This window comes from Myxocyprinus asiaticus, chromosome 3 (assembly GCF_019703515.2).
Source record: "Myxocyprinus asiaticus isolate MX2 ecotype Aquarium Trade chromosome 3, UBuf_Myxa_2, whole genome shotgun sequence".
NCBI classification, from domain to species: domain Eukaryota; kingdom Metazoa; phylum Chordata; class Actinopteri; order Cypriniformes; family Catostomidae; genus Myxocyprinus; species Myxocyprinus asiaticus.
The window spans coordinates 2,059,389-2,086,616 of NC_059346.1; the positions used below are offsets into that span (position 1 = coordinate 2,059,389).

At 38.0% G+C, this 27,228-nt stretch overlaps 1 protein-coding gene across 3 annotated transcripts in view; it reads right to left on the reverse strand.

The window, feature by feature from the left end:
* The window catches only part of LOC127423252 (colorectal mutant cancer protein), a 171,985-nt gene that overhangs the window by 13,482 nt on the left and 131,275 nt on the right, over nucleotides 1–27,228 (reverse strand). For all 3 annotated transcript variants that reach the window (XM_051667409.1, XM_051667425.1, XM_051667417.1), the window contains 4 exons: nucleotides 19,183–19,283; nucleotides 16,854–17,037; nucleotides 7,464–7,698; nucleotides 5,599–5,811 (listed from right to left, as the gene is read on the reverse strand). In XM_051667409.1, coding sequence (XP_051523369.1) covers nucleotides 5,599–5,811; nucleotides 7,464–7,698; nucleotides 16,854–17,037; nucleotides 19,183–19,283 — 733 coding nt within the window. The remainder of the gene's footprint in view (nucleotides 1–5,598; nucleotides 5,812–7,463; nucleotides 7,699–16,853; nucleotides 17,038–19,182; nucleotides 19,284–27,228) is intronic.

The following is a 27,228-nucleotide window of genomic DNA, read 5'->3' on the forward strand; positions in this document are numbered from 1 at the left end:
TTAAATAATCAAGGATCGAGTTTAATTTTTTTGTGGTAATCAACATTATGACGCAAATGCTGTCGATTGAGCTCAACTTGTATTTAACCCAGAATATTCCTTTAAAAATGTGATTAAACCTTACAAGGGCAAGTAAATTAACCCTTTGTTCACATATGGTATCTGAAAACATCTATTTTTAAATAATTTTCTTCAATGTTTTTGGTTTTATTTCACTTTGTTACACTTGTTTTGTTCCCGGTCATAAATGACCGCCCATTAGAAATGAATGGATTAGACTACAAAATACAGAAATATTAAGTGTTCAGGAGCATCCCAATCCTTTAGATGAACACATATGTGGATGTGTGTTTGCACACACACACAACACACAAACCACACACACACAAACACACACACACACACACAATACACAAAACACACACACACACACACCACACCACACACAAACCACACACACACACACACACACACACACACACACAATACACAAAACACACACACACACACAACCCACACACCACACACAAACCACACACACACACACACACACACACAATACACAAAACACACACACACAACCCACACACCACACACACACAAACACAACACACCACACACACACAAACACACACACAAAACACACAACACACCACACACACACAAACCACACACACACACACACAATACACAAAACACACACACAACCCACACACCACACACAAACCACACACACACACACACACAATACACAAAACACACACACACACACAACCCACACACCACACAAACACAACACACCACACACACACAAACACACACATAACACACACACAAAACACACAACACACCACACACACACAAACACACACACATAACACACACACACATACACAAAACACACACACACAAACACAACACACCACAAACACACACACATAACACACACACAATACACAAAACACACACACACACAACAAACACATATACAGTACATAGCTATATTTGTGCTAAAACATTTTAATATATAAAAATGCTACATGGTGACGTCCATGAACATTTTACTAGGGCTCAGATGTATTGTTGAATCAGAGGTTTTATTGTTTCACTGAAACGGTCAGCTTAAACTGATTCAATTACTAACTCTAAAGGGCTGTTCACACTAAACACGTTTTTGCCAACATGCGCTAGACAGACATCGTTGATCGTTGCCCCGCGTCTCGTGCAGGAGCGTCACTTTTTTTATACGCTGTATCAAGTTAAAAAACAACATGTCTCTGGACACCTGCGTACTGTTGCATCAAGCTTATTAGCACAAGGACGTGTCCGGCCTGAACGGCCCCTAACACTGTTTTCAATACTGAAGCTATTAAAACATCTCTGTCGTAACGCTCTCATGATTGTGAAACTAGTCGAATGACTAATGACAAGGAACCTTCATAGCCAAGTTAAAATCATCAGCAGCAAAATCTTCATGAATATTCGATACATTGACACAATATGGAGATTGAAAAAATATTGATTTCTACTGCGTTAGAGACTGCAGGCGAAAACACTGAGTAATGCAAATATACAGGTGAGATCTACAACCCTTGAACCCGTTTGAAAACACTCAAACACTCCCGCAGACGAGGCTGTTTACAGAGCGATGGAGACGAGCTTAAGACAGAGAGGTGAAAAAGAGAAAGTCAAGATTCTGTGAGAGACTCGTCAATAATTCACTAGAACTGTTGGCTGGGGAGAATGAGACAGACAGCACAGCAGACAGACAGATTTGGTCTTTTTGGACCTTCTGTTATTTTCTCACATGGAACTAAAACTGGAGACAGACTTCATCTACAATGACACAATCATGGATTATAAAACATGCTCAATATATTCATGCTCATAAACAAATGAATCATATTCAGACCGACCTCCACTCCAGACAGATCAATAATTTCAGAGAGGTCAGTAAGAAATCACGTAAAAGACTCGATCAGACAATAACACGTGATTTTTTACTCTGAAACTTGAGGACAAAAGTAGCCTGATAAGACTATATTGCAATCTGCAGCATTAGGACTGGATGTCAATCCAGATTTCCCAATTCGATTCTAATTCACAAGTTCTTGATTCGATTCTAATTAGGTTATAATTTCAGTAATAATGTCCATTTTGCTTACATATGAAAGCAATTTGACGATTGTCAATTTTAATACCACAACAAAGTATTAATTTGAGTACACATTGTTTCAGTCAGTTATAAAGTAAGAAAAAAGCAATAAAACCGATAAAAATAATAGAACGAAGATAATAAACAAAAACAGTGCTAGAAACCTTATCAAGCATTAAAGTAAACATTCAGAAATGTAAAAATGTAACATAAATCGGCTTAAATTATTGATCCTCACTCATTATTACTTTTTAAAGCTCCCAAAGTAATCCAGTCAGGCGCAGTGATTGGTTTTCTCGTTATTTTGTTGTTTTATTAATATTAATGACATACTAGATAGCGGCAAGTCTATTAGGCTGAATTTACACTTCATGTAAAATATTTTGATAAAGGTGATTTAATTCCTTGCGATTAATTATTATAAAAAATAACATGTTCAAAAATTCATGCAATTAATCATGTCTCCGGACTGTAATAAGGAATATTCCTTCCATCTGAGCAATTCAAGCTTGTAGTACCACCTGTTTTCTGCAGGGGGCAGTAAGTGAAACTTCAGCTGTATAGGCAACGAGCAGCTTATACAGAGAACAAACCACATTTACAGACAGCAGACAACACGTCTTGTGTTCAAACACAGCTTGATGGAGCACAAATCTGAACGCAGGGATCTCAAGATGTTTTTCTAAGTATTAAACTACGTTTAACTTGACACAGCGACCTAAAAACGCTGTTTATGACGCGACGCAATCAAAGCGAGACGCTCCAAAATCGTCCGTCTGACGCAGGTGTACACTGATGCATCCTTTAAAAAGTCCTTATAATAAATCTCAAAGTGACTGACAAATTTAATTGCAAAATGGATCGCTGTGAACTGTGTAAAGATGTCATTTTTGAATAGTATCTGCTCATATGCAAGACGTCGCAAAAACCTTCCCTACCAGATGTTAAAGACATTATGTTTACATTTTTAAATATATGTCAATCAGTTCTTTTTCAGATGTTTGTACACAAATTTGACACTTGATAGAAACTGATGACTTGTAAACGTGGGCTTAGATACATCAGTCTATTGTTTTGTTAAATGTAAAACTGGAAATGAACAAAGTTTTAGAATGTTGAAAAATGTTTCACTACGAAACATTATGACATAAAACAAAGAAGAAAGATTCAGGATTCTGTACTATTTCTAATATTGAAGTGATGCATATAGGTGAATTTCTGAAATTTGTGACCATGTTAACTCAGATGTTGAGTACAGCTCAGATTTTCTTGATTCCATTAAACACAAAATACTCTTTGGAACATTATCAAATCATGATGGATTATAAATGATCATCAGGTTTTGTTCATGCTGGCATTAAAGCAAAAGGGGAATTTCTCAACTCATTTTACTCAAAACTGTTATACTGATACTATGATTTGTAATGATTATTATTATTATTTATTTTATTTTATTAATCCTTTAAGCTCTGAAGGTGTTTTAAAAAAAAATCCTGTTTCAGTGGCATGCCCAAATTAAAGTCTTACAAAACAAAGAGCATCAATTGTTTGGTATAATTGTAATGATGAAAATGAAACGGCTGAAAAAACCCAAACAAAAACAAAACTTGAGCCTAAATTTTAAAAAAAAATATATTTTTCTGATTTGATATTATATATATCAGGGTGTAAATAAGGTTGCTCCTTATTTACACTGGTTTGTTTTGTTCCCAATCATGTCAACTGAAGCGGAGTTAAATTTTGTGCTGATACGACAAAGAAAAATAGAAAGTTATAGCATTACAAAAATAATTTATTATAGTGTCCAAAAATGTCTCCAAACAAATAAAACATAATAATTGTACATAAGAACTAATTACACATGCAAACACAACAATGACTAAAGGTTTGCATAGCATGTAGACATGATTTTAGTAATGAGATTTCACAGAATGAGTTTCATTCTGTGTCATTTGAGTCATCATTAAGTCTGTGTCATGTATTTGGCGCCATCTCCTGGTGGACATATGTAACTTTGTGCTTCATGTGGATTATCTAATGATCAATACATCTGATTATCTTGTGTGTAGACTCATTTGAAAGATAATCACCTCCTCTAAGTGCATGTGATACTTTATGTTCTGTAAATTTTTCGTGAAGTTATAAACGAAAACGTGGTGTATGAGCAATACCTGTTCACATGTCAAAGACATATACTTAGCCATTATTCACTATATTTCTGTCCATGAGTAAAACAAATATGACACATGGCTATTTGATCAGTTTGATGTTTTTACTGATTACAATAAAATGTGCATTGCAAAATTATTAATAAAATTATCAAACTGGAACACTTCTGATTTATCAGCAAATTTCAAAGCACTTGTTCAGTTTTGGTCATAATGTCTACATGCATTGGAAATTAGAGCTTCTAAGCTTTCAAACACTACCTATTTTGTGTTGGTCAGTACTGTAGTTATTCATATTTTGACAATTAATTTTTTTCTCACGGCTGGGTTAAATTAGAAAAAAAGGAAAAAGTGCTTTTTTTCTATCCACCATATTTTGCAACGCGGAAGTAAACAGCAGCTGGATTTCCAGCGAATGTGACAAAGTTACGCTGTTATTGACCACAGTGTAAATAACAAGAAGGTTATAATACCAGAACTGAGTGATATGGACTTATAAACTATCACACAACCACAGGATGTACAGCAGAATTATGTGCAAATGTCAGATAATTTTCTAACGTCAACAATTATAGTAAAAGAGCAAGTAAATCATTCACTTGTTGTTGTGTTGTATTGAAGAGACGATAATAAAATCTGCTTCTTTTTTACCGAGATCATGACGATGCAGTCTTTCTGTAAACCTCCGTTCATACAGTATGTACCTGCATAACCTCCGCTGATGCCTTTATTTATTTCCAAAGGCGATGCTTAATAAGCCATGCTGAATGAATGATATGCGTGTCTGTTTACTATACACCCTAAAAAAGAGAGAATGCTCTCTGACAAGAACGGAGAGTAAAATGCGTTTATTATTTTGTCAAGATGAAACAAGATGTAGTTTTGGTGCAAAGAAAGTTAAAGGAGCATTTTCTCTGCATTTTTCTCCTCTCTGCTGGTTGTGTAAAGTTTGTGGAGGCGTGTCAGACGGCGAGGAGGACTGTCCGTGTCCGCGCCTGATTTCATTCATTCTGCCTGTGCAACTGTGTGTGATTAAATGACGGCAAAATGTGATAAACGGTAAAACTATATGTGCTCAAAACTAACGAGTCTATGAAAATCATAATATGTCAACATTTAATGCCAGCCTGTAATATAAGCAGCATAATGTAGTATTTTTGTATCGCTAAAATAGCTGGAAGTGGCTTAACACCGGAAGTGATCCACATTCAAGGTTGATAATGGCGACACCCTAGTTTCGCTGAAAAATAAGGTGGATAAACTGTATGTTTGTACCTTGCCACTCTTGTCTTTGGCTCCGGCGCTGCTGCCATTGGAGTTGAGGGATCTTCTTCTCTGTTCCTGATGTTCCTCCACCTCAGACTTCAGGTGCTCGATATGAACGAGATACGCTTGTTCCTGAGCCTCACGTGTGCTCAACTTCAGCTCCAGAGCTTTCTTCTCCTTCTCCAAGAGATACAACTGAGCCTTCAACTCCGCCATCTCCTCCTGACAGAAGAAACAGTGTCAGACTTATTTCCCATCTAGACTTTATTCCTCTTAACAACTTTTTAATTAATGTTACCTTCATAACATTTATTCAGACAGACAGATTGAAAGATGAAATTTACAATGGAAATCATAGTTCCCTAGTTACAAATATGGTCATATAAAATTGTGCGATAACCTACTGGATATGGATCATACTCTGAATGGTGTCTGTATTTATATTGAAATGTCATCAGTAAAGGCCATTCATTTCTAAATCCTCCTCTGATCCTGAGCGGATCTTCATCTTGTGCCTTACATGTTAAAACACGTCAGCGTTACAAATACCACACTGAAGGTCACTCGCAGATAACAACATCAAAGGAAACAATCGTTTCATCCAGAACATCAGTTGCCGCAAAGATTACATCATTAAACCTTTTTTAGGTAAACAATACCTTTTTTCCCAAGACAGCAAAATTATTTTGGCCGGAATGTGGCTGCATACCGCCTGTGAGTTTGGCAGACATACACTGCATGGAATTACGGTCCAACATGGCTCCAAAAGCCACCTACCAAATGTAAGCCGTATCCACCCCAGAAAGAGGCCAAAACTCAGCCACACTTATCCTGTCCCCCAAAGCATGCAGCCGTAATTGGACCACAACTTTGCCAAAATCCCCAGACATCAGCCTACTATTGAACCTACACATGAACTACTATTATAGTACCTTTATAGTAGGATAGTCCCTCTATTATTTCCATTATACTGCATTGTATCCATACATCACGCTATCACAGTATGGAAATGAGTGAAATTTGTATTACCAGATGGTTTCTACTGTGCATTAAAGTCTTTTTGTCTGGTGAGTTGCACTGAAATTTTTGGTTTTGTTAATACTTTTTCTGAAGAAAAGTATTTATAAATGTTGATAAAAGCCAAAATATTAAACGCCATGGTTCGTTATTTACTGAGTAATCCATTATTTTGTAGAGGAAGGTCAAAATGACAATTTTCGCATATGATTTTGGAGCAAAACTACAGGTAAAAAAATAACCCTTATCAAGGTGTCAGCATCATTATTTTATTTGTACACAGAGATAAGTAGATCTATTACTAAAATCAGTCAACTTCAGCACTCCTTGTTACATTATACGCCAATGGTGTGAGTCCAAAAATGGGGAAAGAGCACTTTTTTGTGTTGCTTTTCCAATGTTGGAGTGCCTATAACTCCAGAAGTATTAAAGATATCTTAACGTCCTTTTAGATTCTAGTTCCAAACAAACTTTTCTTTGTGTCTCTTCATTTGTAAGTCCCTATATTGTTAAATCCCAGAGATATGGGGCTCTTAATGTGGCTCCATGCGTAAATTAACGTTACATTTTAACCATATTGAAAATCAAATGTGGGTCACATGGTATGAAGTTAGTGTTTCTTGTCCAACAAAACAAAGGCCTGAAGTACAAATAACATTGAAACTAGAAATTTACCTTTATCTATGCACATAAAAACCAAATATGTCAAAATCGTGTAGGATGTAACCGTTGTGAGCAGCGTGAATTAAAGTAGTTTAGTTTCCTCTGGAGTTGCATTGAATTGATTTCATTAGACAGCACTAACGAAAGGGACACAGTGTGACAGGAGACAGTGAGGTGTCGTGGTGCATTGGTACCTTCATGGCCATGAGCTCCTGCATGAGCACGGCGTTCTCCAAGTCGAGTCTCTGAGAGTCGCCGCGCGGCTTCACGTCGTAGCTGAGCGGGTCGATGTGAACGCTCTCTAACTCCAGCATTGTCAGTTTAACAGCCGCACGGTCATTCTTTAACTGCTGGATATAATCCTTCAAACGCTGCTCATCTTCTTTAGAGAAATCTGTGTCACAACTGCTCGCCGTAGAGCTGGTGGTGCTGCAAAACACCCAAACATACACAAACACACAAATAAGCCAAGTGAACCAACATACATACATGCAAGCAAGCATTCACAAATACACTCACAGGCTCCAAAATTAACTTTTTGGTGAATTGTGAATATTTACCATCCATAAAACATTAAACACAAATCTATGAACACAAATCCATAAATAAAGCATTTTGCATTATTTTATTTAGGACTGGGAAAATCAAAGGAAATTTGTGGGTTCAATACAAGTTAAGCTCAATGTTAATTACCATAGAAAATATTTTTGACTATATTTACGTTTACGTTTTACAGTAAAACGTTACAATAAAGGTGAATGGGGCCAGTTCATAAACGTTAAAATTCACACAGTTTCAAAAGTATATTTTTATGTTTATATACTGGCCCCATTTACTTCCATATAAAACGCATTACTGTAACTGCGTTGTTTTATTTTTTAACCTCTTCAACCCTGCGGCACGAACAGACGTGTGTAATAAGTTTACGATAACAAAATAAAAGTCCCCGGATCCACAAGTCAGGCGTATATGGTACCATTTGAAAGCTTAGAATCTGAATCGTTCACATAAATGTATCACTTCTGCATTTGTTACATAAAAAAAACAAGATAAGACCTGAAATCCTTGGTGTCGCAAATGAGCGCCACCTTTTGGTAATGATGTAGAAATATAAATATAATTAAAGCTGCAAGCAGCAATGCGGATTCCTCCTCAAAACTGCAAATTATGTAAAAATTGACATGGTAGAGACATGTACTTCACACATGTGCACAATATTTCATTAATTTGTTATTAAACATTGCAAGAGTCTTCATATGAACTGGTGATTGAATCAAAGTATTGGTTTTATGACTAGCGGATTTGTAAAGCATTATTTTAGCGTTAGCGATAAATAATAGTAAACTGTAATTCTGTCATCTTGTGACATATCAAGGTGAAATTTGGCACATTACTTCAGAGTGATGTCATCTTGAAGCCTGTTAAACATTAGTCAAAATGGCATCAGATTTTTTGGACATATGGATATTGAGACAATGTGGACATTTACATAAATGCGCACCTTTCAGCCATTTTGTATTGTATTCATTTTTGCTAAATATCAAATTGAAAGACATGTATCCTACACATACATACCGAGTTTCAAGTCAATTGGAGTTATGGTTCAGGAGGAGGAGATTTTTGTAGTTTTGGACAAATTTGTATTGTACAGGAAAATCATCCATCATGGCGGACTTTATGGGTTCTAGAGGCTTTTTTGTTCCTCTTGAGAAATGAGGCATATATACCAGGTTTCAGAAATTTTGGACTTATGTGGTGGAAATGGCATCACTTTGAAAATGGACAAATTTGGAGCATGGCCTGTAGCGCCACCTATGGGCTCACGTAGGCCATTTTTGGTGTGGTAGTTACTCGTGGCCTGTAGTATCAATGTGCCAAATTTTTACTAAGGAGATCTTGAGTTATTGGGCAATTTAGAGCTACAGGAATAATAATAATAATAAGAATACTAACAAAAACAATAGGTTTCCTCCTACCGGAGGAATCCTAATAAATACTGTTTGAAAGTGTTTCATATAGCACATAGACATGTCTTATATCAAATGAAAGCTATCATTCTCAGCAATGTGACTATTTTGATTTCAAAACACCAAAGTTTGAATGTATATCAAAAGAATCACAAACTGAAATAAGATCTCTGTAAGACAATATAGACAAACGTCTCATGTATGTTCATGTTGGACCCCTGATATGTATAAACCTGTGAATACTTGCACACTCTCACAGAGTCACACCGAAGTGTGAAAATGACTGCAAATGACTCTCTCTCCATCCATTAATGAGCCCCCTAATTACAATGACAATTCTCATTATCTCTGTCTGCATAGAAACACTCCTGACACATACACGTGTGTTTAGGCCGTCAATCATTATAAACCTCCTTTCACAGACTTGAATGATTATTTTGTCATCGTGGAACAGAACAATAGCAGATACTGCAGTATTGTCTACTTGTCTCTGCAGAACACTACACAGATATTAATAATCATTCATACAGCTCATTGAGTGAGACAAGATTACTGTGAGAAAAACAATGAAACCCAGAAACCAATCACCTGCTTCATTAAAAATGAATAAGATAACACCGTGAGTGGTCTGAACTATGAATTTGAACGTTTTGTACAGGAAACATAACTTTACACACTGCAGATTTATTTAGAAATGTCACAAATTTAAAACCGTCTATTGGAACCTGGTAGCTGGTTCATGCTAGTTTAGGCGGTTGACCAATACCAGCTTGTGGAGATCTGGCCAGGCTGGTTTTTAAACATGTATCTGGTTTGTTGTTGGTCCATGACTGTCTTCCAGCTCAAACAACATTTCATGTCACATCTCTTCACGTGCAACTAAACAACTGAGAGGCGTTTAGCGTTTATATTGAGAGGTGGCTGATGTGGGTGGAGACTGCTGAATGGAGGAAAAATCAATGCCTGGTTATCTGAACTCCAGCGCGTGAGTGAAATCCATCAAATGCAGGACACTAAACTAGAACAACACATGAACCCTGAACCCTCTCAGGCCGATCCACATATACATGAAGAACATTACTAATAATCACCCATGCTGCTGTCATGTGGATCTGGACTGATAATGAATAAAATTAAATAAATATACATACAGTATATACACTGATGAGCCAAAACATTATGACCACTCACAGTGAAGCAAATAACGTTGATCATCCCCTAACAAGGCCACATGACAAGGTCTGAGTAGATTGGATGGTAAGCGAACAATCAGGTCTCGTAGTTAACGTGTTGAATGTAGGAGAAATGGGCAGGAGTAAAGACCTGAGCGACTTTGACAAGCATCTCTGAAACGGCAAGGCTTGTGGGGTGCTCCCGGTCAGCAGTGGTGAGTACCTACCGACAGTGGTCTGAAGAGGGACAAACCACACCGGCAACAGGGTGTTGAGTGCCCAAGGCTCATCGATGCACGAGGGCAACGAAGGCTATCCCGTCTGATCCGAACCGACAGAAGGTCTACTGTGGCACAAGTCACAGAAAATGTTAATGATGGTTGTGATGGTGAGTGTCGGAACTGGACCCTGGAGCAGTGGAAGAAGGTCCGATGAGTCCCGTTTTGTTTTACATCACGTGGACGGCCATGTTGGTGTGCGCCGTATACCTGGGGAAGTGATGGCACCAGGATGCACTGTGGGAAGACGACAAGCCGGTGGAGGGAGTGTGATCCTTTGGGCAATGTTCTGCTGGGAAACCCTGGGTCCGGCCATTCATGTGGACGTCAATTTGACACCTGCCACCTACCTAAACATAGTTGCAGACCAGGTACACCCCTTCATGGCAATGGTATTCCCTGATGGAAGTGGCCTCTTTCAGCAGGATAATGCACCATGCCACACTGCACACATTGTTCAGGAATGGTTTGAGGAACATGATGAAGAGTTTAAGGTGTTGCCCTGGACTCCAAATTCCCCAGATCTCAATCCGATTGAGCATCTGTGGGATGTGCTGGACCAACAAGTCCAATCAACGGTAGCTCCACCTCGCAACTTACAGGACTTGAAGGATCTGCTGCTAATGTCTTGGTGCACAATTATGCATCTTTGCTCATTTATTCAGACATTTCAGTTATCTGTAGACATGTCAATTATATTTAGAACATCATCAATTCGGATATAATTAAACTGGAAATAGATAAAAAGATAAAATATATTTAAATGTCCGCAAAAGTAAAATTTGGCAATATTTGTGCTGACCTCAGACCTGTATACACTTCCTGGTACCTGCCATGGATCAAAAGCACTGAGGTTTTTCTTGATATCATTTTACGGGTGTTTTTCCATTCACTGCCATTGTTTCCTCCCGCTGATGGTCACAAATATGGCGGCTGCGGGGGAAACGTGACGTCACTGAAACAGGTCAATATATATATATATACACTATATTGCCAAAAGTATTCGCTCATCTGCCTTTAGACACATATGAACTTAAGTGACATCCCATTCTTAATCCATAGGGTTTAATATGACGTCGGCCCACCCTTTGCAGCTATAACAGCTTCAACTCTTCTAGGAAGGCTTTCCACAAGGTTTAGGAGTGTGTTTATGGGAATTTTTGACCATTCTTCCAGAAGCGCATTTGTGAGGTCAGACACTGATGTTGGACGAGAAGGACTGGCTCGCAGTCTTCGCTCTAATTCATCCCAAAGGTGCTCTATCGGGTTGAGGGCAGGACTCTGTGCAGGCCAGTCAAGTTCTTCCACACCAAACTCGCTCATCCATGTCTTTATGGACCTTGCTTTGTGCACTGGTGCGCAGTCATGTTGGAACAGGAAGGGGCCATCCCCAAACTGTTCCCACAAAGTTGGGAGCATGGAATTGTCCAAAATCTCTTGGTATGCTGAAGCATTCAGAGTTCCTTTCACTGGAACTAAGGGGCCAAGCCCAGCTCCTGAAAAACAACCCCACACCATAATCCCCCCTCCACCAAACTTCACAGTTGGCACAATGCAGTCAGACAAGTACCGTTCTCCTGGCAACCGCCAAACCCAGACTCGTCCATCAGATTGCCAGATGGAGAAGCGTGATTCGTCACTCCAGAGAACGCGTCTCCACTGCTCTAGAGTCCAGTGGCAGCGTGCTTTACACCACTGCATCAGACGCTTTGCATTGCACTTGGTGATGTATGGCTTGGATGCAGCTGCTCGGCCATGGAAACCCATTCCATGAAGCTCTCTACGCACTGTTCTTGAGCTAATCTGAAGGCCACATGGACTTTGGAGGTCTGTAGCGATTGACTCTGCAGAAAGTTGGCGACCTCTGCGCACTATGCGCCTCAGCATCCGCTGACCCCGCTCTGTCATTTTACGTGGTCTACCACTTCGTGGCTGAGTTGCTGTCATTCCCAATCACTTCCACTTTGTTATAATACCACTGACAGTTGACTGTGGAATATTTAGTAGCGAGGAAATTTCAGGACTGGACTTGTTGCACAGCTGGCATCCTATCACAGTACCACGCTGGAATTCACTGAGCTCCTGAGAGCGGCCCATTCTTTCACAAATGTTTGTAGAAGCAGTCTGCATGCCTAGGTGCTTCATTTTATACACCTGTGGCCATGGAAGTGATTGGAACGCCTGAATTCAATTATGTGGATGGGTGAGCAAATACTTTTGGCAATATAGTGTGTGTGTGTGTGTGTGTGTGTGTGTGTGTGTGTGTGTGTGTGTGTGTGTATAAATATGCTTGCAAAGAGAGAGAGACACACACGAAGAAACAGGAACAAAAACACAAAGCCAGCAAAATCTCCAGCAGCAAAAGAAATTCTCACATACACCCATAGATGTAATTAAACAAATAAAATAAAGAATACACATAATACGTCCAGGGACACAACACATACCGGTATATTAAATATGTTTATAATATATATGTAATCAAATATTAAAATATTTGTATGTAATGCAAATATATTATACAAATAGAAACATATGGTACAATTATTTAAATATATGTTAATAATTTGATTATTGTTGTTTTATGATTTTTTTTTTACAGCTGTATTAAGATTAAATTGTTACCGCCCCCTTGAATTCATTTATTTTTAATTTAAAATACTGAAACATGCTGATACAGCTTGACAAATTACACCAGACATCAGCAGACCGCACCGCAATTTTACTCTCCTCTACTGTCACATGCAATATACCCCAAAACACACTCCTGCATGTGTGTGTCTGTTGTAGAAGATAACTCCCCGCAATGAGAAATCTCTCCGTCTGTCTCGCAGTCTCATTTCTGTTGTATAACCTTCATTCCGGGCATGAGCAATGGTAAAATACATAAGGTAGAGGTGAACGGTACGCCCAGTAATATCGAACCATCTCTTGAGTTCCTGCAGCAAAGGTGTCCAGTCACACCAGTAAAATCACTGCATTTGTGATTGTGCGTTACTTGTTATTATGACCCACACATGTTTGTGACATGTCTCTAAAGTCAGAGTGTTGATGTTTAATCAATAGTTCACCTATAAAAGAAAATTGTCATTATTTTTTCTCACCCTCATTGCTTTAAAACCGTACGCCTTTCTCTTTTCAGTAGAACACAAAAGGAGATTCACAAATCTGGAACAACATGAGGGTGAATGGAATCTACCTCTCTTTAAGGGTTTTTGGGGGACCTTCTTTTGATTGACAGCGACATCATGATCGCGTTGTCTCAGACTGTAGTGAGAGTGACTGACAGATGATTGGATGGATGTTTGTGCAGCAGCGAATCAGACGTGAAAGACTCATGGAGAAACAACACACTCATATATACAGCAGCTTGGATGAAAGTATGCTGGTTGTCATGGGCAACCGCTGGTCCAGTACAAACCATCAGGAGAAGATAACTAGACCCGCATGGAATCATATACAGTTATACAGTGCTGTTATATGCAGAAATATTTAATGCTGAAACCCACGATTGACCAATCAGATTCAAGTATACCAGACAGTTAATTGATGTACCGTAGCGGAGAATGGGGCAAGTTGTCAAACTTTTTACTCCAGTGAATACAGTGGCAATAAAAAGTATGTGAACCCTTTGGAATTAGCTGGTTTTCTGCATTAATTGCTCATAAAATGTGATCTCATCTTCATCAAAGTCACAAGTATAGACAAACACAATGTGCTTAAGCTAACAGCACACAAACAATTATAATATTTCATTCTTCACAGTGCTGTGGATAAAGTAAGTGAACCCCTAGGCTACAGACGTCAACAAAAGCTAATCAGAGTGAGGAGTTGGCAAACCTGGCATATAATTAATGTAACGAGATTGGAGGTGTGGGTTAGAGCTACTTTGACGGTAGCTGCGGATTAGACCTGCACAATGTTCAGAAGGAATTTTGGATCATTCTTCCTTACAGAACTGCTTCAGCTCAGACATATTCTTAGGATGTCTGGTGTGAACGACTCTCACAGCATCTCTATAGGCCTTCTGCGTTCACAGAGCGGAAGCTTCGCTTAGTAGCGTAAAACAACTTCCGCTGCAGTTTCAATGGCAGTGCCCACAGCGTGGAATTATTATGGCCTATTTTATGTACAATTCATCTCAAATACTTAATCTAAACAGACCTACCTCACCGTACAATCATTACTCGGGGATAATGAAGTATAGAAAAACGATGTCATGTTGTTTTATTATTTTAAACAGGATGTATGTGAGCAGGGACCACTTTACAGAGTACAAGTACGATTTTTATTGAGGAATGCAAGAATATATTACAAACAAGAATACCTACAGTATATCACAAAAAAAACATATATTCCAAGTAAAGATTTTACAGAGTATTTGCGATGATAATGATCACATTGCTTTCATGTACTTACTTTATATAATCTCCATGTATGATATAAGATCCATTTAAAAATGTTCAAATAAAGAAACGTTTCCATCTCAGAGTGAAAATAACTGGTTAAATCGTTGCAAAAGTGAGGTTATATCCCCATGGTTTGAGTACGATGATTGAAGCGTCCACTCGCGAGTCACGACCGAATGCAATGTAAATAAAACATAGAGATGAAACTGCTGAGTTACTCCAAAGAAACCGTTAAGCGGCTGATGTTTACTGCCAAGCGCATCCAAGTTGGCTTAATTTATTAATTTTTCTTTTTGTGAAGTCATTCTGTAGTGGATTTACTTCGATGTTTAGGGTCATTGTCCTGCTGCATCACCCAACTTCTACTGAGCTTCAGCTGGCACACAGACACCCTGACATTATCCTGTAGGATATCTTGATAAACTTGGGAGTTTATTTTTCCCTCTGATGGCAAGCGGTCCAGGCCCTGAAGCAGCAAAGCAGCCCCAAATCATGATGCTCCCTCCCCATACTTCACCGTTGGGATGATGTTTTCATGTTGGTATGTGGTGCCCTTTTTACGCCATACTGCCTGTGCTGCGTGTTCTACCCAAACAATTCAACCTTACTTTCATCAGTCCACAAAACATTTTCCCAGAAGTGTTGTGGAGTGTCTTTGGCAAACTTCAAGCATGCAGAAATGTTTTTGTTGTAAAGCAGCGGCTTCCTTCATGATGTCCTGCCATGAACACCATACCTGTTTAATGTTTTCCGTATTATAGTAGACTCATGAACAGAGATGTTAAAATGTTCGAGTGCTTTTTATAAGTCAAAGTAGCTTTAACCCACACCTCCAATCTCATTACATTAATTAGATGCCAGGTTTGCCAACTCCTCACGCTAATTAGCTTTTGTTGACATCTATAGCCTAGGGGTTCACATACTTTTTCCACAGCACTGTGAAAGTTTAATGGGATGTGTTCAATAAAGAATGAAAGATTATAATTGTTTGTGTGTTGTTAGTTTAAGCACATTGTGTTTGTCTATAGTTGTGACTTTAATGAAGATCACATTTTATGAGCAATTAATGTAGAAAACCAGCTAATTCCAAAGGGTTCACATACTTTTTCTTGCCATTGTATATTTCTCAGAATAGGTTTATTTTTGAAAGTCAGTTTTTGTATTGCCACATACCTTAAAATCTGGACTACAAAAAAGCTACTGGACAATTTCACCACTTTTGCTCAGGAAAAAAAGACACATTTCATTGAACACGTTGACCTATTTCTGAAAACATGCCCCAATTGCCCGGTATAAGGGGTAAGATGTCACAATGGAACCTGCCGTTAAACCAGTGGCTCAGGTTTCATGTGAACGTGTCCCACCATCACAACCAGCAAAACAAAATCTATGACTCACATCTGCTTTAAAGCACCTATTAAAGGCTTTTTCAGTGAGATTTAAAAAGAACAATCCTTCACTGAACGTTTGCCAGAGTAGTTTGATTATTTTCGCTTGATGATAGTGAAAGTTTACTTTGGAGGGGAGAATTCACAAAAATGTATTCTCATTTAAGAGGGTTTTGAATGAAGTGCTTGTAACCAACATTCAAAACCTCTGCTAGAGAAAACACATTTTTTAAATAGGACTTTTGACTCTAAATCTTATAGTTACTGAGATACTGCCCCTGTGACAACTAGCCCCGGTCTACCTTATATATACATGATGGTCCGTACATACTTCATTGATATACACAAACACTCTCAATCAAACTCTCACCTGGTGTGACTATTGGACGACAGGCTTTCCCAGGGTTGCACGCTGCAGCCAGTAACTGCAAACACAGCGCCGCAGCTGCCGTCGAGTCGCGTCAGTAAGTCTTTAGCGGCGTTCTCAGCCGTCTTTCTGCTGTCATGAGCTTTCTTCAGGATCTGAGAGATGCTCTCCTCTCCTGCATGCTCTCCTGACATTAATTACACATTACAGACATACTGTATTTCACATTCACATGTACTATGGTCACAGAGAGCTGGAGAGAAAATTATTACCATTATAATTCATAATCAGTTAATGAAGTTTATAAAGCGACAATTAGGACTTTAATCTCATAAAGAGAAGAGAGAGAATTAATGAGAGAGATATATCACAATATCACAATATATGAAGCTTCCTTAATATTTATATATTTTTTTTGTATAATGTTTTAACTCAATTTTTTGTATTTAAATATGTATTTTTATATAGTTTTGTTGTTTCTAATTTTTAAATACTTGTATTTATATTAATGCATTCACTTTTTTTGACTTTTCATTTTTATTGTGAAGCATTTTGAGCTGATTTAGATTTTTAAAGGGACAGTTCACTCAAAAATTTAAATTCACTCATCATTTACTCACCCTCATGACATCCCAGATGTATGACTTTACTTCTGTTGAACACAAATTAAGATTTTTAAAAGAATATTTCAGCTCTGTAGGTCCGGACAATGCAAGTGAATGGTGACCAGAACTTTGAAGCTCCAAAAAGCACATAAATGCAGTATAAAAGTAATCCATAAAACTCCAGTGGTTTAATCCATGTCTTCAGAAGTGATATGATAGGTGTGGGTGAGCAACATCAATATTTAAGTCCTTGGCTTTTTTACTATAAATCTCCACTTTCACTTTCAAATGTGAAAGTGAAACTAAACAGGCAACACAAGTGACTTTCAAATGTAAAAGTGAAACTGGAGATTAATAGTAAAAAAAAGGACTTAAATATTGATCCGTTTCTCTTTCACACCTATCATATCACTTCAGAAGACATGAATTAAACCACTGGAGTCTTATGCATTACTTTTATGCTGCATTTATGTGCTTTCTGGAGCTTCAAAGTTCTGGTCACCATTCACTTGCATTGTCTGGACCTACAGAGCTGAAATATTCTTCTAAAAATCTTCAATTGTGTTCAGCAGAAGAAAGTAAGTCATACACATCTGGGACGGCATGAGGGTGAGTAAATAATGAGATAATTTTCATTTTTGGGTGAACTATCCCTTTAATCATTATTTTTTATTTTTTACTTTGATTTATTATCATTATTAACTAAAGAACATTAATGTTAATGAGAATTTAGACATTACTGTATTTATAAACAACTGAATTTGGTCCCACTTAATATATCAGGTGTCTTTAACTACTATGTACTTACACTAACATACATACAATACAATGTAGTTATTGTGTAACTAGATGTTATTCTGCAATATCCTCACAAGATACAAGTGCTGCTACTGCGGTTGAGGTACAGGTAGGTTTAAGAGCACGGGTAGGTTTAGGTTAGGGGTAAGGTTCACAGTGTAACTACAAATGTAACTGAATGCAGGTACTTTAAATGTAAGTACAATGTAACAACACACAAGTAAATTGTATCAAATGCTTAAGTACACATTACGCTGTTACACACACATTTATTTATAGTGCTCGCCATGTTCGCAATCATAATAATACTAAAGTTACCTTTGGTTAGGCACTACGTTTATGGGCAGTCTCAATGGGGCTCAATGAGGGCTCGTTGCAGTACCATATTTGACCACAGATTTCCATTGGATACACAGAGGGGCGCTGTGGAGTTCAGGAGAGCAGCAGACTCTCTGCTCCACATGCTTGTATTGAGACGCTTTCAGCTACTTTACGATTTAAAAACAGGATAAAACTTATACCAGGTGTGGTCTGAATATTTAGGCGGGGCTCTGCTCTACCTGCCCATATAGACGAGCCACGCCTGCTTTAATTCAAATATGGCACATCAAGATTTGCCATGAGATCCAGGATGTCCTTATTTGGAGAAATATTTTTTAAAATAAAACTAAATACTGCTTTCTTTCTTTTTTTCTAAAATGGCAAAAAGTCGTCCCCACTTAGGGCCAATTGTTCGGTGGTCTTTCATTTAAGCAGGTTTGTGTATTGGTTAGGTTTAGGTTTGGGGTTAACCAAGTATTAGCATGTATAAAAACCATTGTGTCTGTGAGATGATAATATAATATAGTGACTAATATAGTCAAACAGAGAAGTGTGTGTATGTGTGTGTATGTGTGTGCGTGTGTGTGTGTGTGTGTTTATGGTCTTACCCACAGCAGTGACTCCAGCAGCTCTGAACTGAACCAAAACCAAACCTTGTTCACTCTCGGCCAGCGCCAACAGCAGCTCGTACGCCTCGATACACTGCTCACTGCAACACACAGACACATCATATAAACACATCAGTGGAATGTTGAGGTTATCGCAGATCTTTCATCATGTTTTGAGAGGCTGATGAAAGATGTTTAATGAAAGACAAAAGCTGAAAACAGGCCCGGACGCGAAACAGCTACAGGACGTCCTGCGATGCTGGAATGTGCTCATGTCATCAGCCTTTCATAGGTCAAAATAAACACAGAACTAATAAAAAATAAAAAAGTGAAACAGGATATTCAACAAAAATGTAGGTCATAATTTTATTTTATCCATCAGACTTGTACTGAAGCCCTGAACCACACTGTGAAATTATTATTTATTTTTTTTAGGTATATAAGTGCCTTCCTGAGACTATGTCCCACAAAAAAAACATTCTCTCTCTCTCTCTGTCAAAAAATAAATAAATAAAAAATAAAAATAAAAAATCTTTAAAAAAATGTTTTCTTCTAAATCAAAATTTTTTTCTCAACATTTTTCACGTTTTTTTTTTTACATTTTTTTTCTTAACATTTTCTTTCCTCATTTTGTTTTCAATAATAATAAAAAAAAAATATATATATATATATTAAATATATATCATATATATTTATTTTCTTTTTTGTTTTTTTTTTCCGAAAAAAAAAATTGAGATTTTTTATTTCTCCTCAAGAGGCACGTTATTATTATTATTATTATTTATTTATTTATTTATTTTGCTTGCTAGATAACAATTAGCATGCGGTACCAACCTCAGCCACAATCAGTAATCATGAAATCTTAGGTGACAGATGACAGCTGTGGTAATTGATCTGTTGATTTATAGTTGTATAAAACTCTAACAAGAATGTTTTGCTAATCAAGGAAAGAAACAAATATAATGTTTGAGTCTACTAATACATGAAATCCCACAATTAAATGAATATACCTCAGGTTACACGTTTCATATGGCATTTGTTTTCAAGTGTAACAATACTGATAGTGGCATCTGGCGGGCAAGGTTGGTACCGCATGCTAATTGTTAGCTAGCTAGCAAGCAAAAACATTTGACTGGAATGTGGACAGTACATACTATAATAGAGGCAGGAGATGAGGGGTTGAAATAAGACAGATTTGTAATGTCATCCGAAAGTCAAAGACGTTTCTGATGTAGAGCAAGTTATTACATTTTGATTAAAAATTATGATGACAAAGATATGTACTAATGAACCATTCACAAATAAAACCAGGGCTGAATGCTTACTTGTTTAGGTGTTTTCATTGGTGCTAGTGGACTAAAAAATTCATTAGTACAAATGTGAAAGTATTTGCACACATAAAAGTATGGCCTTTTGTGCGTAGGCTCTTGAGGAGTTATAACAATATAGAGAGGCATTTAAACATCTCATCTACAAGTAAACGGGCACAATGTTTTCAGAAAAATTATGTTTGTATACGGTGATACAACAAATTGTGGGTTATGGGTGCCAATGAAGGATAGACCTCCTGCATCCTCCTAATTACTGTGAAAAAAGGTTGCTTTCGAAGGCTGTATTTGGAGTGTCCTACTTGTTTTTCTGAAACAAGATGGTTTTAATGGCGTATGCGGCCGACAAATGCGACCTCCGGAGCATGGAACCTCTTAGAAATTTGGCCTAAAATCATGAGACTGGCTTCTTTGGACTCCTAAGGACATACCAAATGCATGAGCACCAATTTTACCCTGGTTGGCCAAATTTAATTATGTCTAAAAGGTACTTTTCGAACTTGTCTTGGGCCATCTGATTCACACAATTTTTGTTTCGTAAAGTCGTTTGAAGGATACAAGCTAATAATCTTTTGGGTGTGGCCCATTATGACTAACTGGCCTGTATCTTGTTAGCGGAATATTCAAAATAATCAAAACTTGGTACACATGGACAATAGAACATTACGAGGTCACATGCAAAATTTAATAAAGTTCAAATGATAGGTGGTGCTATAACTTAAGAAAATCCTATTTGTGCAACTGTGATCAAATTGTGATTCTTATTAATTTGGTCATCTTCTCCACAAGTGCTTGGACCCAGATAATTGCCGCTTATGGCTATATTTGTACATGTTCTTTGTCGCAGACTCCTCGTAGACAGAAACAGCATTTATTGCACACTTACGAATGGGTTAAAATTTGTTGCGGTACGTTATCATTTTTTATTGCAAATGCGAGCAAAACTGTCGCACTGTACAGCCCTAAACATGTATTTATAAAGTAAATAGGGTCAGTTTTGATTTCATGTTGACTTCAAAGTTTAAGGTAAGTTTAGGTTTTTAGTTTATTGGTCTAAATAATGTAATGTTGCATCAGTCCTCATGGTGGCGTAGTGACTCGCCTCAATCTGGGTGGCGGAGGACGAATCTCAGTTGCCTCCACGTCTGAGACCGCCAATCCGCGCATCTTATCACGTGGCTTGTTGAGCGTGTTACCGCGGAGACGTAGCGCGTGTGGAGGCTTCACGCTATTCTCCGCGGCATCCACGCACAACTCACCACGCACCCCACCGAGAGCGAGAACCACATTATAGCGACCATGAGGAGGTTACCCCATGTGACTCTACCCACCCTAGCAACCGGGCCAATTGGTTGCTTAGGAAGCCTGACTGGAGTCACTCAGCACACCCTGGATTCGAACTTGTGACTCCAGGTGTGGTAGTCAGCATCAATACTCGCTGAGCTACCCAGGCCCCCTCAGAGCCCCTTTTTTAACTAACCCTAAACATTTGTTTTTGTCATGACACTCAGCATGAGTCTTGTTTTCTGTTGACTGTCTATGAAAATCAACACACAGTCAATTTGCAGTGTAGGTGTTTAAAATAGATGCAAAACTGTAATTGAAATTGTACTGAAGATCAACTGCAATCCAGTATGCAACTGTTAAGATGACATTATCGCTATTAACATTGACCTATTAAATGCTGGCGGGTCCAAAGGGGGCACTATATCGTGTAAAAAGTTTACGCTAAAAACTTCAAAGTATTCGTATATATAAGTCAGGCATATGTGGTATAATTTCAAAGCTTAGAATCTGAACTTTTCAGAGATAACCAACACTTCTGCATTTATGTTACATAAAATAACAAAATATGGCCTTAAAACATTTGCGTTGAAAATTAGCGCCCCCTAGAGGTAATGGGGTAGAAATATTTATATAACAATAAAAGTCCTTCATATAGCACATAAATGGGCAAGTCATATATCAAATGAAAGCTCTCATTCTCAGGAATGCGTCTGTACAGTTAATTTTGTTGCCGTAATACCACAGTTCTTAAGATTTTCAAAAGAATCACAAAGTGAAATATGATTTCTGTAAGATATCAAACACAAACGTCTTGTTTATGTTACAATAACTGCTGCTATAAGCCCCAAATAGACAAAACTTATATATCTGCTTTACTTTTAGGAAGTTTTCTAAAAAATAAGCCATTGTTTACTTGTCTGTGAGCTTGCTTGTGTGAATAATCCAATGTTATATCTTAGATGTCCAAAAAAAAATATGCAGTCCAGAAAAAAAAGCATGCAAAACAAATCATCAGAAAATATGTTTTCGACTATTGATGATAAAATGTTTTTACAGATTTCTAATGACACTTACATTGAGCTTCTAGTCCACTCAGAGGCCGAGATATTCAATGAAACAATGAGGATTGTGCTTGAACTGAAAATTAGACTGAATGTCTATGGACGAGCACATCTGTAAGGGCTGAAATGTGTTAGAGCGCCACCTACATTTCAGATCTGTATATTGTGATGGAATGTGATGGAAAAAAAATTATTTTTTCTAGTGCTTGCTGCCATCTAGTGGAATAAAATGAGACTTTTCAAAGTGTGGTAGAGTGAACAGAACCAGAATTACACATTTACAAAGTTAGGACAACAACAACAACAAAATTATGTTTATCATAAGATTATAAACACATACAATATTATTTATGAATAACTGTAGTCTTTTTATTTTATTTGGGGGCTTCTCTGAAAAATTAGATAATTTTTTTGCAATTATTCCACCGTATGTGTGAATGGTAAGCTTTTCAATTTGAGTGTGAAAAACTGTGGATGGCAGCCCAAAAAATCCACCAGAGTTTAAGAGGTTAACACATGGTGAATTCTTGCTGGCATGTAATGGCATTAACTTTTCTGCTTTGTGAGAAAATTCCAAACAAGTATTTTGTTTGGGTAAAAAAAAGACCCAGTAGAGTACAGTAGATACACAGCACCTGCACTATATTGCCAAAAGTATTCGCTCACCCATCCAAATAATTGAATTCAGGTGTTCCAATCACTTCCATGGCCACAGGTGTATAAAATGAAGCACCTAGGCATGCAGACTGCTTCTACAAACATTTGTGAAAGAATGGGCCGCTCTCAGGAGCTCAGTGAATTCCAGCGTGGTACTGTGATAGGATGCCACCTGTGCAACAAGTCCAGTCGTGAAATTTCCTCGCTACTAAATATTCCACAGTCAACTGTCAGTTTTATTATAACAAAGTGGAAGCGATTGGGAATGACAGCAACTCAGCCACGAAGTGGTAGGCCACATAAAATGACAGAGCGGGGTCAGCGGATGCTGAGGCGCATAGTGCGCAGAGGTCGCCAACTTTCTGCAGAGTCAATCCCTACAGACCTCCAAAGTTCATGTGGCCTTCAGATTAGCTCAAGAACAGTGCGTAGAGAGCTTCATGGAATGGGTTTCCATGGCCGAGCAGCTGCATCCAAGCCATACATCACCAAGTGCAATGCAAAGCGTCGGATGCAGTGGTGTAAAGCACGCCGCCACTGGATTCTAGAGCAGTGGAGACGCGTTCTCTGGAGTGACAAATCACGCTTCTCCATCTGGCAATCTGATGGACGAGTCTGGGTTTGGCGGTTGCCAGGAGAACGGTACTTGTCTGACTGCATTGTGCCAACTGTGAAGTTTGGTGGAGGGGGGATTATGGTGTGAGGTTGTTTTTCAGGAGCTGGGCTTGGCCCCTTAGTTCCAGTGAAAGGAACTCTGAATGCTTCAGCATACCAAGAGATTTTGGACAATTCCATGCTCCCAACTTTGTGGGAACAGTTTGGGGATGGCCCCTTCCTGTTCCAACATGACTGCGCACCAGTGCACAAAGCAAGGTCCATAAAGACATGGATGAGCGAGTTTGGTGTGGAAGAACTTGACTGGCCTTCACAGAGTCCTGACCTCAACCCGATAGAGCACCTTTGGGATGAATTACAGCGAAGACTGCGAGCCAGGCCTTCTCGTCCAACATCAGTGTCTGACCTCACAAATGCGCTTCCGGAAGAATGGTCAAAAATTCCCATAAACACACTCCTAAACCTTGTGGAAAGCCTTCCCAGAAGAGTTGAAGCTGTTATAACTGCAAAGGGTGGGCCGACGTCATATTAAACCCTATGGATTAAGAATGGGATGTCACTTAAGTTCATATGCGTCTAAAGGCAGGTGAGCGAATACTTCTGGCAATATAGTGTATCTTTCGATTAGAAACAGAAACATTGACATAGACTTGTTTTTCACACCGAACAAGTTTTTATAGTAGCTTTTTTATCTAGAAAGAGTGCCAACTGTTTGTCAGTGGTGGTACTACGCTTTTACAGCAGATATACAGTAAATCTGATTTGATAATAAGAATACATACAAGATGTATCTGTTTAAAAAAATAAAATAAAAAATTCATGGTTTATATTTAAAAAATTTTTTTTATTTTTTTTCACTAACGACACCATAGTAACCAACCAAAAACACCCTGACAATTTTTTTTAGTTATTCATTTATTCATTGTTGTGGAATCGAAAGATGTTTTGACCAAATACAAGATTAAGATTAGTCTTTCACTGTTTTTAACTCTTAAACGGGTCAAAAATTTCCCGAACATTACAGGAGGTTTAAGGGCCATTAGCATGCCTGTTATGCCTGTGATTGAGCAGTTTTGAAACTATTCTGGAGTGAGAGAGAACAATGACGCTCTGACTGTTTGATCATGTTATGTGAGATATCAGCTTTATTTCTGCCTCTAATTTGAAGAAACATTTCGAGGTAAATTACATATTTCTGCTTACTAGGTTCTCTGTATCTATAACGTTGCATGTAAATTAGCTATCGATCACTGAGATTATTGGGCTGCTGTGAGAGATTAAAGCAATGTCAGCAATAGGGCTGGATGAAAAAATGATCTCGATATTTACTGGGGGAAAAAAATACTTGATATTGATTATAAACTTTTCTATATTCAGCCTATGTTCTAGGGCTACTGCTCGAACATCTAGACTCATTACATCGATCGTGACAGCAAGACAACCACTGGTTGATCTCAATGTAATCTAAAAGACTGACTTTTATTTCCTCGCTTCTGTCGCAGCTCGCTGTATGGGCGACAGGCGGGTTATGTATGTGCGCTTTACATGTGCGTGTGTTCCAAGAGCGCTCACGCTAATGTGCGTACATGCCTTAAACGGTCAAACAGACTTTATAATTGCCCGTCTTGGCGAGGTATTAATGTAAACACAGTCAGTTATGTCTAAAGTGAATGTAAACAGTGGGATAAAAAGTGGATTTGTATCAAAATGTCGGACTTTAAATGTACATGTAGCCGAATAGACATCTGTCTAGTGTGTCATTAAAAGGCTATTAATCAAACAACAATAAGAAAACGAGAAAACCACTCACTGCTTTTGGCCGAACAATGTTAGTAGCTGTAAAAGTATCAATGCCATTTAATAAAACAGTGACATTATTAATAATAATCTATATTTTAATATATTGTTAATTTTAATAATACTGACCCCTGATGAAGAGAATGTGTTAATTTGAATAATACATTTCCATGGAAGCAGAGATGATACAAATTTTTTATAATTTATCAAGTTTTTCTAATGCCTGACACAAAAGTGTCAACCTTTGTAAAAAATCTAACTTTCTGACAAACAGTCATAAAAGGGAATGTGAATTACGGTATGAATGCTACATTTATAAATTGCAGCATACAGTGTTTATTATAAGGGGGCATATACTTTAGCTTTCGCAACCCAATGCTCACTACTCATGAGTACTTTTAAATGAGCTGCTCTTTTCCTCTTACTTGAGTAGTTTTTAGGACAGGTACTTTTAATCTACTCACATTACATTTGTTTGGGAATAACAGTACTTTTACTTGAGTAGGATTACTCTTTCCACCCCTAAATAATAGCCGCAAGAGGGATTAACCACCAGAAAGGAAAAGAGGAACAAAACTGTTTTTGTTGTCCTGTTAAACAGCATATGTACTGTAGCATCTTTAACGCAGCCTGTATGTAAGTGCGTGTATAGGTTTTCTTAGCTATAGAGCGCAACAGCCGTTTTGGTTCCGGAAGTATTTTTTACTTTCATAAAAGTGAATTACAACGTTACAAACTTTGAAGCGAAATAGTATTTGAAAATCAGACAAAAAGACAAAGATACAAGACTGCGTACTTAATGTCTTTAATGAGGGAATGAACTACAACCCCATGAAGCATTTCGAATGATGTAATCGAATGATTATTCTGTAAGTGGTAGAATCAATATATTTCAATGATATTGCAAAATATTCAGTACAAATGTATGAATAGTTTGAGAGTGTAGGAAGAGAGACTCAACTGAGTCATTCACTGTGCGTAACGGGAGTGGGCGGTCGCTGCAGAGCACTTTTGGCGCACTTTGACGTGATTCTCTGATTGGAGGATTTTCCCTCTCAGGATCATGGGTAGTGTAGTTCTTCACCAGAGTTTAAATAAAGTGGTCTGTTGGCTTCAACAGAAGCATATACCATCAATTAACAACCTCAGAGCTCATGGTAGTTCTGTCTTTAAAGGTTTATAAGTTATCGTTAATAATTCATTCTCCTACGGAAAAAATATGAATGGTATTTTTACTTACAGAAACCGACTGTTGCGCTCTATACGTAAGTAGTATGGGAACAAAACTTTTCCACAAAGAT